Source organism: Papaver somniferum, chromosome 8 (genome assembly GCF_003573695.1).
Source record: "Papaver somniferum cultivar HN1 chromosome 8, ASM357369v1, whole genome shotgun sequence".
Lineage (NCBI taxonomy): Eukaryota > Viridiplantae > Streptophyta > Magnoliopsida > Ranunculales > Papaveraceae > Papaver > Papaver somniferum.
The window spans coordinates 138,132,766-138,151,935 of record NC_039365.1 but is presented as its reverse complement, the minus strand read 5'-3'; the positions used below and the strand labels follow the sequence as shown (position 1 = coordinate 138,151,935).

The following is a 19,170-nucleotide window of genomic DNA, read 5'->3' as shown; positions in this document are numbered from 1 at the left end:
TCCTGTTTCCAAACCACATGCTACTATATACTGAAGAAATACTAATGAAAACAAATAAAAAATAATTAACATCTAATCATTGGTTTAACAGTCTGACAATAAGAAAATAATTCGCTAGTAATCTGCAGGAAAGAAAAACATGAAAAATAAAAAAAGTAGAGTAACTTGCAGTCACTAGTGGTAAAGTGCACACCTTATTTTTAAGATTCAAGCCAGATATTTAAAGGTGTTGGTATTATCCTTGTCTCTCTCAAGAAATTCTCGCGCAATCAAATCTTCAATCCGCTTCTTGATAACCTTAAAATCGGGCTTAAACATTCGACTTAGCTGTTCAACACAAGCAGTCACCAACTCATTGTATTGCAAAACTTTACGAGCCTTCATTATCCGCACAATTGAAGCATCAATTGCAAAACGTCTATCCTTGTCGACATCTTCAATCACTTTCTTCTTTTCGTCCGAAGGGGGTAAAGGAATCTTGATCCTCCTCATTTTGTCAGTAAACTCGACATTCCATGAGAAACTGTCCTTCTTAGAGATTGTCTTTGTATTTGGTTCTTTGGTTAGGATCTTGTACTTTGCACACGAAAGCGAATGGAGCAATCTGACAACGTCATCATCCGTCAAGTTTAGGCCTGCCCTGATTTCTGAATAACTTAATTTATCTGAGTCGTTGAATAGCATCAGAAGACAAGCTTGATGAGTAGACACAATAAGATCTACAGGGTTTTTTTGGAACTCTCCAGTACCGCTACAAGAACCCAGTGAGAACTAGTATGTAAGTTTCCTGTTATTGGTTTTTGACTGATAAAACTCCTTGAAAGCTTGAACGCATTTTCGCATCTCCGTAGGCAAGTTGAGATCCAAAGTTTTGTAAGTTGGCCAGTATCCTGTAGTAAGGACAGTGACATTAAACACGGTGCCAGGATGAGTATTATTATTATTTACATACTCATCGTAGCCAGTTTGCAAATCCCTTGCTAGTGTCAAATCAGTGACCATGCCCTCCATTTTCTAGGTAAACTGTCCACCACATTCCTGGATCGTGTGAAATAAGAGTCGTACCATTGCTGCTTCAATTTTGTCAAAAAACTCCGCTCATGAGCATCATCAACACTATTCTTATCGAACAGAAGACGACGAGCAAGCTTTTTCCTACAGAACTCAGCAAAAAGATCTTTATCATCTATATAAGCAAGCAGGGTTACAATCCTGTCAAGGGTTTCCTCAATGGCATCATCACTCAGTTTCTCACTACTCCCACCTTTCCTAAGAATACCGTCGGAGAAAGTAGAGAATAATTCTGCAACTGAGCTGCCACCGACATCCTTGTTGCAAAACTCCTCAAATGCCTCCTTAAGTGCCTTGTAAAAAAGATCATCCTTTTTGAAGCAGTTCGTCACATAGGCATAGTATTTATCATGCAACTCGATTAGTCGTCTGACGAAAGCCTGCTCTTGCAAGCCCGCAGCGGCTTTGTCTTCCTTCTTGCCAGTTGCCATTGCATCGTCTGCCTGTATGACTATGGATGTACCATCGGAAGTAACATGTAGTTTAAATGCAGCGGTAATGGGATTCAACCCATTCTTGATATTAACAAAGAGTCGATACATCCTATCGAGATCAGTGGTTTTGTCATCTCTAAGCAATACATGACATCCAGAGTGTTCTTTCTCAAGAAGTTGCTGAGCATTGTTAAGCAACAAGTGCTCTTGAACTTTTTCAAGCAACTTTTTCTCGGTAATGGAATGCAAATATTTAGTAACGCTGTCTTTCTCCCTTTTCAAACATTCTTCAGCCTTTATCATATAGTCCGGACAAGAATCTTCTTGGATCCAAGAAGAAGCTTTCCGGGTATAATAATCGGCTGTATCAGTTAAAAACGCCTTTTCAAAATCATTGAGATAATAATCTAAACCACCCCTTAAACTCATATTCGTGTTAACAAAAAACTCTAAGACATGCTTGACCAGAGTTCGATCGATTTCTTCTCCCTCACGTTCTCGATTAATCAGAGAGATAATCACATCTTTAACTTGAACTTTCACCGACTCATAGACAATATCACGAAAGCATGCAAGTCCACTTTCACTTAACTTAGGAAGTGCTTTTTTCGCAATATAGTAGCGATCCAGATAATGGAAAAACCGAACAAGCCACCTTACCATATAACTTTATGATTTGCCCACCTATTCATGAGCTCTCGCAACATGAATACGTCATGCTTCTCCTGTATAGCTGGTAGAACTCTTGAACGTAAGTAAGTGTGGTAAGTCTCTATGTATCTACCGTGAATTACATCATCATCACGACCTTGCTGAGTGCACAGATTGTAAACTGTTGTGTACAGCCTCATGTAAGTATCTGAGTCGAATTGCGATTCACCAGGGACACCTTCAAGAATATTTTTCAGCTTTCTGATCCCATCTTCCATCTGCGGCCATACTTCCTCCAACTTGTAATGCGTATTCATGGTGATCTCAAACTCCAAACCCTAACTCAATCGAGTAAAAGAGAGACGCAGGTAAAGGAGATAAACGGTGATCGAAAAACATTACAGGGGTTAGTCGTGGGAGAGTTTGAGAGATTTTAATGTATTTAAATCTTTAGGGATTTACAGGGAGTGTGAGAGAGTCTAGGCAATTTGGGGGTTTAACCCAAACTCCCCAGAAATCTCTTGTTTTTTGAGAGATTTTGTCCAAGCACAAAAACATCGTGAAACTCCCTCAAACTCCGCCAAATTATAAACTCCCTATGACTCTATTGTTTTACGACTAACAGGGAGTTTAAAAGATTCTAATCAAATCTCTCACCACTAACAGGGAGTTTAAGGGATTTTGAGGTAGTTTTAGAAACTCCTTATAAATCTCTCACCACTGACAGAGATTTTAAAATTTTTTTGACAAACTCTCTCACGACTAATAGGGGATTTGCTAACTCCATTAAAATCTCTCAAACTCTCCCACGACTAACCCCTGGTACGTATGAAACGTCTTTTATAGAGAAAAAGAAAACGATTCCTTGTGGGGCACTACGTCTTTTATAGAGAAAAAGAAAACGATTCCTTGTGGGGCACTCTTTCCTTTCACGTAGAGCTTCTGAAATATAAGAGACTCACATAACTTCAGAAGTTTCTAAACTGTTATTGGAAAACCTAGTACTGACATTCTGACACGCCCATGCTGGTTTGGAAAAAGATAAACATTCCGCATATAATCGCCGCTTCTACGCTCAATGTTCGCCAAGCTGTGATGTGGCCAGGCAGCACTGGATCCTCCATCCCGGTGGATGGTCCAATTTCTAGGATGTAGGCCTTTGAATGCAACAGTTCACGGACCCGATAAGCTCACTGCTAGTTTTTGGTGTTTATATCTATTGAACATGTTTGGTATCCATTGAACATGTTTGGTAGATAGAGGACTAATCATGGAGAAATAACTAGTAGAAGAATTAATGTTGATAGTGAACAATTATATTAATATGGGTCAAGTCTGTGAACCATATTTTGATGCTAGTCTTCCATGCTCGTAACAAATATAATGAACATTTTTCACTAAAGGATTTATGATGCAACAACTCATGAACACGAATTTATCAAGTTCATAAACCAATATGAATGGGTTTGTATTCACCTCGACAGGGTAGTGATCATTCTGGGAACACTAGCTTGTTCTATGCTAGCATGCATGATGCATGCTCTCGCAATTACAATTGTGATTACTAATTTTCCATAGTATATGTAATATGAACAGCTCAGAGAATCCAATACTAAGTTAAACTGATTAGGCTAAGTAATAAAAGGTGCTCAAGATAAGGATGATAATAACGATATACACAACGGTAATGTAAATGCTACTACATTATCAAGAGACACAAGGGATTTGCAAGGGATTTACGTGGTTCGACTTTTGTTTTGTGGTGGCTACAAGATCTTAAATGCTTTCCAAAGTAATTAAAAGAACTCAAATTGGAGTAAATACTTAAGTTATAGACATTTAAGAGGTGCAAGCTTAACACTAGATATTCCTTAGTAATTACATGTCCCTTCATTGATGGTTGTATTTATAGCACCTTCAGCACCAGGAACGTCTTCGCTGTCTTTAGATTCATCGAGATTTGACGTTCCTTCTGTATATAGTGTACCTTCATTGGTTGCATGTCTTATCCCGTTAGACTGTGCCACCTCAGTGGTAGGCTTCTAAAAGGTCCTAAAAATTATCCCCGGCCAAAAACTTGGTGGGCCCGGAGATATGTATAAAATTAAGCGCAGAAAAACGCGGGCCTACAGTAATACCGCAAGTGCACGGTCGTCGGTTGTAGCTCGTGCAAGTACGGGTCGATCCACAGAGATCGGGTGTGTTTTGGAGTGTTCTAGCTATTTTGGGTTCTAGTTGCTATTGGGCTATGAAGCCTTTTGGCTTAGATTGGGCTTTGAGTACTAATGGGTTTGAATGCCCTTTGAATGAATTGGGCTCTGTAATGTGAACTGATGCTTTGGGCTCAGAGTTTTTGAACTAACAGTTATAATGGACTGGGCTTGACCTTTTGTCCTAGCAGTGAACTAGGCTTTGCCTTGAACTTAGGCTTGGGCTCAGTGTAGTGAATTGAGAATTGGAGAGGAAGCAGCAGCAGCAGGGTAGCAGACAGCTGCAAGGGAAGTGGAGTGGCAGCAACAGCTGCAGAAACTCAGATGCAGGAGAAGGGAGGAAAAGGCAGCTGCAGCACAAGGCAATGCAAGTAGTAGCAGCAAGAACAGCAAGGCAGAGGCAAGTGCACAGCAAGGCCAAGGAAACAACAGCAGCAACAGAGTTGCAGCAAGCCAAGGGAAGTAACAAGAAAAGAAGTAGCAGCAATAGCACAAGCAAGGAAGAAAACAGCAGTAAGGGAAGCAACAAGAAAACAAGTAGCAGCAGCACAAGGCAGTGAAGAAAACAGTGTAAACAAGGTAATGAGTAACAAAACAGTGAACAAAATGGAACAAAGTGAAAGTGACACAAAGGCAATTAGCCTAAGGCAGGGAAGATGGTGAAACTAACAGTGATAACAATGCAAGTAGTAGCAGTGGCTCTAGGCATACCTAAGGAATGGGAGGAGAATTAGCTTGCTATGAGCACTAATTCCTCCCATTGCTCAATCACAACAATGCAATAGAGTTAAGCATACAAAAATGGAATGGCAAGATAATCAGCTTGCTATGAGCACTGATTTCTTCCATTACTCAATCAATTCAGTGCTCTGAAAGCTCTAACCTAGCATTAACAGGAACATAACAGGAACATTAACAAAGGAAAAAAGCAATCAAAGGAACTTATCAACACAATGCATCAAAACAAGCACATTAACAGGGTAAACACTAACAGGATTAACATTAACAGGAACAACTTTAACCTAACATGATAAACTAACACTAACAGGGAACAACAGGATTAACATTAACATTAACAGAACATAGTAAACATGAACATAAATGAAATTTAACTAAAATTGAAAATTAACATAACTTGAAAGTCCTGGACACTGGCTAGTCCAGCATGTCTTTAACACTAATCCCACACCCATATTTATACCCAATACCCAATTAGGGTTTACAATCAAAATCCCCAAATTTCTCCAATCGACAGTACAATTAGGGTTTCCCCTTTTTCTAGTGTTCTGGGTCTAATTTTTCCCATAACCCTACTCTCATCCTCTCCTAAGCAGTTCTATTACATCAATTGGGGTTTTCTAGAAAAACTCTAAATTATAAAGAAAATTAGGGTTTTCAGACTTGGGAGAAAATTACCATACTCTTCTGATTTCGTTGTCCCCTCTGCGATTAAGCTCATACCCATGCTTCCACTTGCATATGCGCTCTTGAAACACGCCTCAATGTTGTCTTCTGATGGAACCCTAGTTCTGTCTTTCTAGGTTTTAGCGTCTGATGGAGAAGCTATAACCGAGGAAGAGAGAAGTTGAGGTTATGGTCGAGGCGGTCGGTTTTGGGAAGGTGGTGGTGGCAGTGGAAATGGAGGTGAAGTGAAGGCTGGTACGGTGGAGGCAGGAGTTGCAGTTGCAGCTCTCTGCAACTGTCGGGTGAAGGAGAAGGAAAAGAAAGAGAAGGGAAGAGGAAGAATGAGGTTGGTTCGATAGTTTTAGGGTATGGGATGTTCTGGTGTGAGGCGGGTCCATCAAGAGGTGATGTTTCGTGAGATGGGCCGTGGGATGTGAAGCTGGTAGGTGGATCGGATGGTTCCTCCTGAAGAGGCTGGTATAGACCGTCAGATTTTTTGATACAACGAAGTTAACGGCTCTAGATGGGGTTAGGTGTTGTAGTGTTAAGCGGAAGTATCGGGATTTGATGAACAGCAAGGGAGCGACCGTTGGATTCAACTACCATCTAATCGGAAGGCTTGGAATTTCAGCGTTGTGGTGTTTGGCAGAGACTTCAGATTTTGATGCTCTATGAAGGAGCGACCATCGGATGCTTCTGAGAACTGATCTGATGGCTGAGAACGGAGGCGTTTTTATGTGTATAAAATGAGGTTGTGCGCACCATTCTTCGCGGCTTCCTTGCGTGATTTCTCCCGGCTTTTCACTACTTTTCTGCTCTTTTCCGCTCCGCAAGTCATCCAGACTTTATTTATTACCTAAAAATGCAAAATTAAGTAAGAAAAATATTTATTCTTGAAAACAATGAAAATGCAGAATATGGGATAAAATGTAGAATTAATGCATAAAAGATGAGTTAAATGCCAACAAAAAGGGATAAATATATACAATATTTGGCACTCATCACTCAGCTCCTCGCACGCGCCCACGAAAACTACCTAACCTTAGTATAGAATGTACCTTCGTTGGTCGTGCACCTTCCACCTCATCCTTATCCTCATCTTCTTGAGAACACACGCCAAGTTTTGCTTTATTGCATTTAATGTTGATTGGATATGTAGTTGTCTTTGTCCCCTCGCCAGCTTCTACCTCCCTAGACTAGGATATTGTTTTTCATATTCACCGTCGAGGTACGCTTCCTCGAGATAAGATAAAGCCGATTTAGAAGAGATTCGCTGCTTCTCAGGATCCCGTGTACTAGTGGGGCTACTTTGTTACTTTACATACAAATATCGTGACACGTGTTCACAGAATTATTGGTACTCACGAACAATTTCAAAACCATAGTCAAAGATAATGTGTTTGTTAACGTCGACCATGGTGTAATTGCTTATTTATTGGATTTAACTCATAATGTTTATTTTACCATTCCTCAACTTGAGAATATGAGACCTTCTCAGAATCAGATGTCTGAATTCCTTCTCGGAAAGAGTGTCACTTAGAAATATGAAAAGTTTCCAGTAAACTAGGCATCTTTAATTATTCTGAAATCATTATTTGGAAAATTGGATATTTCCAATCTCATTAAAAGCACCATTGACAAAAATTGGTAGACCAGAATTGTGGATGAGTTGGTTTACTATCTTGGCGAGGGAGAAAAAATTGACTTAATGCGGACTCATTATTCGTTAAATGATTGGCATGACTTCAGGTAAGAAAAATCATGTCTTTCCTTGTATCATTACCAGGATTTGCAGTCACTTTGGAGGTTCGCATTTTGGCTCATGCATTGGAAGACCTTCTTGTCTTACTTAAGATGACATTAACAAGATGAACAGAAACTCATCGGTTTCTCCTCACTCTGAATATCTACAGATAGCAGAACTTCATCAAAGAGTTGCTTGTCTTGAGGAACAAGTCAATTTTGTAGTCCATGTGCATTAGGATCTTGTTTAAGGACATTCAAGGATTTTAGAAGAGTTTAACCAATATTAAATTATTTGTTGCACAAGTGTTTTCCTTCATGTGTGTTATTTTGGGTGTTGTAAGCTTTTGCCGAACTTCTTATGTATTATATTTCTTTAAGACGGTTGGACAACTTTGACGTTACTTCAGCTTAAATGTTTTTACGTTCTCGTTTAAAAAATGCCAAATATGTCAAATTCATGATAGCTTATTTTGTGAGATTTGTTCTTTGCTATCATATTTTTGGTGATTAGAATGAATATCTCATATGTTCTCATAGGTTAAACTCTTAAATCCTTTTGTTTGAACTGACTAAAGGAGGAGTAAACTCTATTTAGAGTTGCTATATTAATCTTCCCACGATTAAACTTTGCGAATATATTGCAGAGGATTCCATAAGATGGTCTTAGTTATTGCCTTACCTATCTGAATCCGTATTTAGTAGGGAATAAGTGCGACAACTTTAGTCTCTACATCTGTACATGCCTAGGGAAGATATAATTCTTATGAGAGTCATGTCACTCAAATTATGCTCTTTGTTCGTAAGTGTCCTACAAAATAATTTTTGTCGATGTTATTTTTTTCACGGGAATAATGGTTATTGATGCCTCTAACATTAAGATCATTGTTTTTAACTAGCGAGAAGAAAGAAAAATACTTTGGGATACAAATATACTTGTAAATTTGTTAATGTCCAAGATATTTGTCTCGTGTTTCTAGAGAAAGGTCGCTGATTTGGCTGTCAACGGCACTTACTGAAACGGATAGTGGCTCAGCCTCTTCCGTTACTATAAAAGTTATCGGATATCCGATAAATTCCGACGGAAATCTGAAATTCAGTTCTGATTCTGTTACGTTGGAATTATCGAAAATCAGATAATTTTCTGATAAGTGTCATTATTTTTCCAAAAGTTCAGCCAACTAACAAACCTAACTCTGCTATTCTGTTGATTCAAATTCACGATATACCCAAGTTTCCCAAGTGATTATGGTCTTCAAATATCATTAAATTGAAGAAAAAAATCATTGTTAACATTCATTGGGAGAGCTCAAACCCAACTGATTACAGTTCTCAAACCCAGAACTCTCAAAACGCGGGAAAAAAAATGATAGAACAACAATACCATAAGATCTACCTTCCTACAATCCTAGTATCCCAAACTCTAAAGAAACACATTAATTGAAAAATCACCGAAACCATCACGAGCAAAAATATTCCCAGCAATCCTTTTCAACCCACCTTTTAAAACATGATTCCCAAATAAAAATCTATCTCTGAAGTTGGTTCCAACTTCATATCTAATAAATTTTCAACAGAACAAATCCCACAATCTTCATAAAACAATCAAAAAGGAACCCTAGTTTCAGATGGTTTTTTTAGAGATAGACTATTAGAGCATTGCTCGGTTGAACCCACCAAGCATTGGTATGTCAAGTTTGGTTGTCATATTTTAGTGAATCAAAACTCATGTTAAGAGTCGCTTAATTATATACTAGAGTGAACTTTATATAGGTTAGCTTGAAAGTATTAGGATATGAGACATTACAAGTATTGTGAAGACTTGAAGATGTGAAGAAGCAAGGAGCTACAACGACAGCAATCATCCTTCCACTTGAGGTTAGTGATATTTGAATTGAACTGTTTCATTCCCTAACGTATCTTTCAAGTCGTGCATATTGAAAACATAACTTCGAAGCATATATGAACTCTAGATAGACATAGTATTAAGGAATACCATACGAGGTTTATTGCTTAACCATTAAACTTTGTAAATAAGACATTACCATAATTATTTGAATGCTATTATGATTATGTATGGGTATGAGGTGAGGATTTCATCCTAGGGAATAATGTTTGCATGTGTTCTAAGGAAGTAAGTTCATAAACTTGTTTGTGGACCGAAAAGGAAATTCCAGGTGTTATTGGTTTTGTTATTCATTGCATATCTTATGAACAACCAATATGTGTGATAGAGTATAACCGCTCACAACTTGTTGTGTTCTTGGTAGAACTATTCACAAAGGCCTGACTTATGTAAATTCTCTGTTAAGAGTGCTTACAAAAAGCTCACTTTTAATGACAGGTTATAATTAATGGAATCACAGTAAACAAGAAAGTGTGGAAAACACTATGGCACTGTAAAACTGCTCATCGTATCAAGTTTTTTGCTTGGAAATGCATAAGGGGCCTTCACTGTACCAATTCTAGAAGAGCAATGTTTGATAATACACAAGACTCTAGTAGTTCTATGTGTGGTAGGTATGAAGAAACAAAGGAGCATTTGTTTTTTGATTGTACTCATGCCAGAGAAGTATGGAGTGGTCTTAATGTCAATATAGATCTAGCCAGAAACAACAACAACGCAGTTCCTGAATGGATGATAAGTTGGTTCTCCTCTACACAGATTGATGAAGATGAAAAAAGGTTTCTACCTCTTTTGATAGGTGCTTGGGTCATTTGGAAGGACAGATGCGAATTAATTTTTCAGGGAGTAACTCTTAACTCTACTACATATGTGCATAAAATACATTACCACCTTACTTCACATATGCATGTAGAAAATAACTCTTTGAATATTGATGTGAATGGTGCTAAGATTTCAAAATGGAAACCACCTTTAGAAGGTGTTATTAAGCTCAACATATATGCATCTTATGATCATGATACTAATGAATTTGGAACTGGCATTGTCATGCGTAACCACACAGATAACTGCCTTGGAATTAAAGGAACATATGGCAATGGAGCATTAGGAGCTGAGTCTGGGGAGTGCATGGATGTTCGTGAAGCGTCACACTGGGCTAGGAGACTTCAACTACCAAATATTCAGATTGAAGCAGATGCAAAGCTTGTGATTCAATCCATCAACAGTCAGTCCTTACTCGTTCAATGGGAAAATAGGAATTTCATTAAAGAGATCAAACATTTAATCTCCAGTTTTATTTCTTGTTCTTTTGTTTATGTTAGTCGTGATGATAACCAAGTAGCAAATGCTATTGCAAGATCATCTAGAGAAACTAGTCCGGCCTGTGAGAGTTATGAAAATTTTTTCTCCTGCCATTTGTAGTCTCCTAACAGGAGACAACAATTCTATCCATTAATAAAATTCTCTTGTTATCAAAAAAAAAAGTATGGGTATGAGGTGAGGATTTCATCCTAGGGAACAATGTTTACATGTGTTCTAAGGAAGTAAGTTCATAAACTTGTTTGTGAACCGAAAAAGAAATTGCCAGGTGTTATTGGTTTTGTTATTCATTGCATATCTTATGAACAACCAATATGTGTGATAGAGTATAACCGCTCACAACTTGTTGTGTTCTTGGTAGAACTATTCACAAAGGCATGACTTATGTATTGGTACAACTTTTATTAGTAAAACCAATCTAAAGTAATCACCTGTGGTATGATCGGATGTTGTATGTCTGACCTAGTAAGGGAAAGGGAACCGATCCTAGTAAGGTAAAGGTAACCGATCCTTGTAAGGTAAAGGGAACCGATCCTAGTAAGGGAAAGGGAACGGATCCTTGTAAGGGGTGCAGTACATCAAAGGGAATCAATCCTTGTATGAGGTGTAGAAAGGTTTATAGCAGAAAGGGGAACCGATTCTATGGACATGTGCAACACATATAAGTTAGATAACATATATATGTGGGGAAGCGATCCTAGTACCTAGTCAACCGAATCTTTGGGAAGCTAGTGTGACTATGCGTAGTACTCACATGGAAGTAGAACCGAAACTTGTTTTGGTAGAAACGTAAACCTATGATTGTGATTGAATGTTGGTTTGATCAATCACATAGTTCTTGAAAGTCAGATGAACCAATTCTAAACTTGTTTGGAAGTGTGGAAAATCGATTTCAAGGTTGTAAGTGTGAAAGAGAACTTACAACGTAAAGATGTCGACAAACTTTGAACACGTGTTGTGAATGTTTATTTCTATAATTGTTCAAAGATATTCCTTAACGGCTAAGGGAAGAGAATCCCAGGATCGAAACATAAGTAAGTTAAGAATCTTTTAATTAAGGTTATTAATTTCATTTTATAGGAAAATTCCAGAATTAGTAATGTGCATTTACTAATTAGATTTTCCGAGAGATTTCGATCGTTATTTTTGGACAGAGCATTTACAGGAATTATGGAAACCGAATTTGTGCTTTATGAATATCTTGAGAATATTTTCGGTTTTGGAAATTCCTTGGTGTCCAAACTTCCTTGTCTATAAATACAAGAAGTTTGCCTTTCTAGCAAACCAATCCTTCGTAACAACAGACTTCCTCTTTTGTCTTTGTTACTGGTGTAGCCTCCTATCAGAGAGAAGAGTAATCTAATTAGGTGAAATCTCTTACGGCCGCTCGTTTTAAAGTCTTCTTTGGGATGGAGAAGTTCTAGCGCGACCCGTTGGTGGGAAACTAGATAATTGCGGTTTATCTTTGTTTTCGATTGATTTGATTGACTAACGGTGGTTGAAATATGATTGCACCTAGTTTGTTTATTCTTGAGAATCTTCTCTTCTGATATAAGATTCACTCAAACTAGTTCAGAGTTTCGACAGGGATCTTTAGACTGTTGTTAGATATAAAGATGATCTTGTGATAATCCATTGTTAACAGACTCCGTTCTGTGCGTGATTAATCACAAGAGATTCAAGTGATTGTGTGCAGGTGTTTATTAAAGATTTAAGAAGATTTAAAGACAACGAAGATATTGAAGATCTGACTTGGGTTTTATAATCTTTGATGTGCACAATACTTGTTTGGGAAAAAGAGAATCCAATTAATAATCGGTTTATCCTTGTGGTAGATTGGATTGATTAATTGAGTAGATCGGCATCAACATGGTTCTTCGGATTAAAGGTGTTGTTGGATTAATCTTAATCGATTACCTTTGGGTGATTGAACATAAGATAGATCTAGACCTGGCGGAGGAGTTTATGTTAAGATAAACGGAAGAGCCTTTGTCCGACTCATATCACTTGGTTGAATAGAGTTGTTACCAAACATATTTCTTATTCCTTTACTGTTTGGAATACGAACCAAAGGGATTGTCCCAGGTACATTACTTATTCATAAGTCGGGGGCGTGGGAATACAGACGGAACTAGGTGAACTATAGGGTTAGTTACTTGGTCTCAACTATACGAAGTTAAGTATAATTTTGTATAGCGGCTTAATCCTGAGAGTATTTAATTATGGACTAGGTCCCGGGGTTTTTCTGCATTTGCGGTTTCCTCTTAACAAAATCTTGTTGTGTCATTTACTTTTATATTCCGCATTATAATTGTTTTATTATAATTAAAGTAAATTACACAAACATTAATTCCTATTTACTTGATAAGCAATCCTATTGTGTTTGGTTAAGTCCGAACCTTTATATCAAGTAAACATACTTCGTTGTTATATTGTCTCGATCTCGTATCCATAGACGATCACACGAAGTGTGAACTGATTAGTTGTATTGTCTCGACTCAGCCATAGACAATCACTTTCGGATAAAGGAATTATAGGTAGGAAATTTTTTATCTTGAGGTATATTTGGGTACCCTCTCCTTTTCAGAGACGGTCAAAGAGATGAAATATAAATGGGTTCTGTCACATAGATGTTTTGTGCTTAACGGAAAGGTCAAACGTTTTTTTATTTCATCTCTTCAATCTTGAGCTTTGATTAACAGATGAACGGTTATAGATCATGACTAAAAAAGTGTTCTAATAAAACCTATCGGTCTCAGATATTGTCGTAAAAGAAACTGCCTCAACTGGTTCTGTTACGATAACACAAGAAGTTCCGATAAATATTCCGGTTCTGATATCCGATAACCACTATGTCGGAAAAGGGATATTCGAAAACGACTATCGTATCCCCATTGACAGCCCTTGTCGCTCATGTGGTTCTCTTGAGAATAACATCTAATGAGGGATAGTTCAATTTTTGAACTTGTGCTTAGTTATTATGTTTGTGAGGAATGCGTTTGTGGAATTATAAGAGATGGTTGTACATTTTTATCTCTTTAATGAAGATGCTAAGTTGTGAAACTTAGTGGAATCGTCTTTAAGAGTTGTTATGTTATCTTTAGTCTAGACAACTTTTTTGTGTAGTTCATTAAATCCCTTTTCTTTCACCTTTGCCAATTTTTTGACTAAAAAGGGAACATTATTTAGTATTTATTGTAACATATGCTTTCTCGGAGCATTACGTAAGGGGAAGTGAATTGCAAGTTGTAGGATTTTATTTCGGACCATTATGAAAAAGAGGCAAGTAAGAACTAACAGGAGAACACATCGCCATAGTATTGCTTCAAAGTTTTGGTACAAATGGACTTTGAGGTAGGTAAAAATTCTATGCACAGGTGTAACAACCATTGAGTAGATTAACTTGTAATTCTAGAAAATCTCTAATTAAGTATTCTCATAAGTTTTTATTCTCTAAGGATCTTCAATAAATAAAGTGTTGCAATGATCATATGTAAAACCATAGAAGAACTTGAAGTACGAAAAATTCAAGCAGATGTTGAAGATTCAAAAATCAAGCATTATGAAAATGGAACTGAAAGTTTATTTTATTGAATCCATATGTGTTGATAGTTTTGTTAATAAAATTAATACAAGAGGAGAATGTTAGAGCATCCTCGGTGAAAGTTTTTTCATCTCAAGCTTGTTGTCAATGTTAGATGTAAAAAACTATATCTTAATTTCTAGTCTACTAATTAAAGTCAAGTATTGGACTAGGATTAGAGTATGGTAGTTGATATCAAACATTACTAATTAATAAACCTCAAAGATTGAAGACTGGAGAACAAACAAAAACATCTGCGAGAACTTCATCAACAAAGAGGTATGTAAAGACTGGCATATCCTAGTTACTCATCGCATATACAATTTTGTTTTATGAGACTATGTTGTATTAATTTAGTAGACTTAATATTGCATAGGTTCAAGTTTGTCTTGGTTAAACTCTCGAAATATGACTGGAGTGATGGATGTCCATAGATCCTTAGCAATCTTAGTTAGGACAGTTTTATTGTTTACAAACTATTTTTTTTAAGTTTATCATTTGGAAATTTCCTAAGAAACGTGCATACGGTCTATGGTTGTTGGAAACATTTCAAATTAACTTTTGAAATAAATAGAACTGCTTGGCGCAAGGTACACATACTTGTATTATTACCTATTCAGTCTGAATTCCACGAACTATATAGGTTTGTAAACCCCTTGCACCTGAGATGGGGAATGTATGTAGGTTTGAAAACCCCTTTGACCTGACTTCGTGAACTTCCGAAGTTTTGAAAATCGGGTATGCAAACCTATTCAGTTCCAGTTTAGTACAAGGTCACGTTTTGTCTTACATGACTTTGTTCACTTTGGCTAATACACTCGTAGACACTTCTAAGACAACTTTATTCACAAAATAACTTGTGGTTGTGGATTATGTTTTGAGTCTTGAGTGTTCTTGAACACCGCTAAGTGCTTATAAATTCAAAGGCACACTTGCCGCAGTGGACTATATCAATAGAAGTCTTCTATAATCTAGGTTTATTTATAAAATTGTATTCTAGGTTACGACTTTTAAGACATCAATTAGGGATTCATAAAGCGGGTTAGACTATCTTTTTACTTGATAGTTCTTCTTTCTGTATCGTGTTCTACTGGTTATTCAAGTCCAAATCTAAGGATGTTGCGTTCAAAGCACTAAAAGACACAAAATTACTTGATAAAAGTAAAAATGTGTATATCTCTGGAGAAGATCATTCTGAGATAGATTCATCAGATGAAGATCTTGACAAATCAGTCTCGATGATCACAAGACAGTTTAGAGATCTTCTGTTGAAGAGAAGTAAACGGTTCTCCAGAGATAAGCCAAAAGCATCAGTCAAACCTCATAATCGTATTCCTCCTAAAAACAGGGACACTGATGAAACTGATGACGAGGATATGCCTCAGTGCTTTAAGTGTAAAGGTTTTGGTAATTTTGCAAATGAGTGCCCGAACCGTAGAAAATACACTGGGAACAAAGGTCTTGCTGCGACACTTGATGAGATGTCTGACAATTATGATTCTGATGAAGACAAAAAATCAAGTGTTGCTCTTCTATGTGAAAATATTGATTTTGATAATTGTAGCAATACATACATCAACCTTTGTAATCTTTTAGAAGATAACCCAATCAATATGGAAGAATCAATTGACCCTTCTCTTGGAAACCCCTTGTTTAACGTTTCAGGATCTACCTTGTGCCTGGAAGTGCGTTTTAAAGGCGCCTGAATCATCTTTTGCGTTGACATGCTCCTATTGATCACTCAAGGGACATGAGTTTTCAAAGTGTTTCAAGTACAAACACAAGATGAGATATGTCAACAAGCTTCAACGAAGAGCAGATCGGTTAGCTACCAAGCTTAAATTAGCGGAGAAAATAGCTGAGGTACGTAAGATCTTATCTTCCTCGAAGAAATTAGTTTCTAAATATAGATATAGGCCATTAGATAAGAAACATGGTCTAAATACACGGAAAGGCATGGTTCCATGAATTCCAACCAAAAGGGTCATGGTGGACAAATTGTTGTTCACCACAACACAACTTGATTGTATTGTCTTGTGCATCTTGTCTCATGTGCCTGTTCAAAAGAGACAAGATCTTGCACACCTCAGGCTTTAAAAATTAAAAAAAATAATTAGTTTTTTTTTTAGCTTTGTTTTGTTTGGTTTTGGAATTCCTCCATATCACTGTTGATATTGGAAGAGACCATTTTTCCGAAAGAAGAGAGTCATTGTCGACAATTATACTCTTTATAGGGTTGTAAGTTGGATTACGAACCTGTTTAAAGGTTTTAAAACCATGCATTCCTTTTTCCTTCTCTGATACTCTTTATATCTTAAGACTGCTTGTTGATATTTGATTGTGAACTCCTCTCACAAAAACTATTAGTTCATGGATACACCAAGCACTTTGTCTTCGGATGGGAAAGATATTAATATGATTGTTAAGCCGTCAATCACTGAGGAAAAAGAGAAATCTCAATTGCCTCCAACTTTAAAAAGAAAAAGAAGGAATGTTAGGAAGCCAAGGGTTGTTCCTTCAAACTCTCAGAAGTTTTATGATGTTCTTGAAGAGTTGAAGCTGGCAAGAAAAAAGATTCAGGAAATAAAGGCTTGTGTTATAAGATCATTGGAGATTGAGAAGGCCCTGATTCGACAACATCGGCCAAGAAGGTTTATTGATATTAACTCCTATCATAATGAACCTTATGTCCCAATGGTTGTTGACGACAAGGAGTTCGGGGACGATAAAGAATTCTTCAAAGGTCTTAATGCCTAGTAAATCTTCTATTTTTCTTGTTTTGTTCAGAAGAATAACTAGGGTTTGGAATAGCCATTATTGTGAGTACACATATCTATGTCCAGCGTTTTCATCTTCTTGTTTTTAGGTTTATTTATTTAAATTCTGAAAAATTATTTTGGAAGATGATGAGTGCAGTATTAATCTTTATGGTTTTATATATTACAATATGTTATGGGATATATGTGTTTGCTTTCGCGAACTATTATTGTCCCATAAGGTGTCATTATCTCGTTTATATGTCGATATGCATGTATTGATACAAGAACGATGAACTTTTGACAAACAAAAGTTAAGCCTATTATGTCAATTCTTTTATGGAAGATAGGTTAAAACCTTTTTTTTTTGCAAGGATTATGTCTATTATATGTCATTGTGCAAATAGTGGTGGAAAATAGAATTAGTCCATGTATATTCCGTTGTATTGATCTTCCCTGATCCATATTTTTTTATATACTGTGTGGCTCCATAAGTCTTCTTGTGTGAGCATTTACAACTAAACTAATCATAGATTCGTTTATGGTTATTTTGGTTGTGTATTCCGATTGAATTAATCATGGATTCTCTTGTGGTTAATTTAATTGAGAATTTTTGGATAACAAAATCGTTTTTTGGTTTTTGGTGTCCAAAGAAATCCTTCTTTTCTTGTAAAAGTAAGGTCGCTCTTGTTATTCTTTCGGGAATGACATCAAATGGGGGAGAGTTCTTTTGAACTTGCGCTTAATTTCCATATCTTTGTGGGGAGTGCGGCTGTGGAATATTTGAGGAGTTATCTTGTATCTTTATAAACCCCATGATGAATGCATTTAGCTTTGGCTTTATGATTGCATCAAAACAAAGTTGATATGTACTTTTCTTCGGTCTTGAAGTGTCTCCATGAGAATTTCATTAGGATCTCGTTCTTGTACCTTTGCCAATTTTATTGACAAAAAGGGGGAGAATTAATATGTAGTTCACACTACAAATACATATGGTTTACGTGTTTCAAGAATCATTATGTAAGGGGGAGTGGTTTTCGTGTTGAGACGAAGTATTGACTAAGGGGGAGTGATACATATATTGTTGTCGAAGTTATGATATGATAACTTAAATGTTGTGTAATAATACTATGAAACTGCATAACAATGATCGAGAGCTTTTTTTTTCTCATTGTTATGGCTACGGAACTTCAACAACGATGATACTAAACTTACAACCTTTGGAATCATTGGAGTAGTTGGAAGTGACGAAGATTTCGAGTAATGTTGAAGCACCAAGGAGATCAAGCATGTGGACATGAAGCTACAAAGTTTTATCTTTTTTGTAATCCATATGTATTGATGGTTTTGCCACTAAAATTGACAAAGAGGGGGACTGTTAGAGCATTGCTTGGTCGAACTCGCATGTGTTGCTATATCAAGCATGCTTGTCAATGTTAGTGATCAAAACTATATGTCTTGATTTCTAGTTTACTTATGACTAAGTATCGGTCTAGGATAATCAAGTGTAGTTGAGCTCCAGACTCCATGGCGATCATCTTACGAAGACGAAGAACTACTCGAGGAACCGATGGAACTTCATCCGAATAAAAGGTATGTGGAGACTTGAACTTATCTATCACTCAAAAGTCTATTCTATCTCCTACTCTTGAGACAAAGTCGTATAAGTATGATAGTTTTCATACATACACATTTGTTATTTCGACCCGAGTTTACTCGCCTATCTTTTTCTCGAAATATGTGTTGGTAAGCTTTTGCTTTAACCATTTTCATCTTTACCTGTGACGCAAGTCATGATGACGTTTCAATCTTGAAAATAGATTTGATGACGATAGTCGTGAATAACGATTGTTATAACATTATAGAAGAATGTTTCAATGATTGAAATGTAGAGTTGAGATTACCATCTATGGATATAAGCATATATAGTGTGTTCGCACATTAGTGTATAAATCCATGTGTCGGAAACCAAGTGCGTGCATATGTGTGCATGCGTTATTGGTGAAGGATACAGGTTGAGTACGTATACCCATACGCGTACCCACGGAAGTTTTCATACCGAAAATTTCTGCTGGAGTTTATAAGTTTGCAA

General features: G+C 36.9%; 1 protein-coding gene and 1 pseudogene across 1 annotated transcript; one reads left to right on the top strand and one right to left on the bottom strand.

Annotated features, from left to right (window-relative positions):
- Positions 1-207: 207 nt before the first annotated feature.
- Positions 208-2,473, bottom strand: LOC113306099 (annotated as a pseudogene).
- Positions 2,474-9,989: 7,516 nt separating this feature from the next.
- LOC113306098 lies at positions 9,990-10,841 on the top strand. Its single transcript, XM_026555078.1, has one exon. The coding sequence runs from the start codon at positions 9,990-9,992 to the stop codon at positions 10,839-10,841; it is 852 nt and encodes a 283-aa protein (XP_026410863.1).
- The last annotated feature ends 8,329 nt before the right edge of the window (positions 10,842-19,170 follow it).

Coding starts and splice junctions, on each gene's coding strand:
- LOC113306098 (XM_026555078.1), top strand. CDS start 9,990: ATGTTTGATAATACACAAGACTCTAGTAGTTCTATGTGTGGTAGGTAT.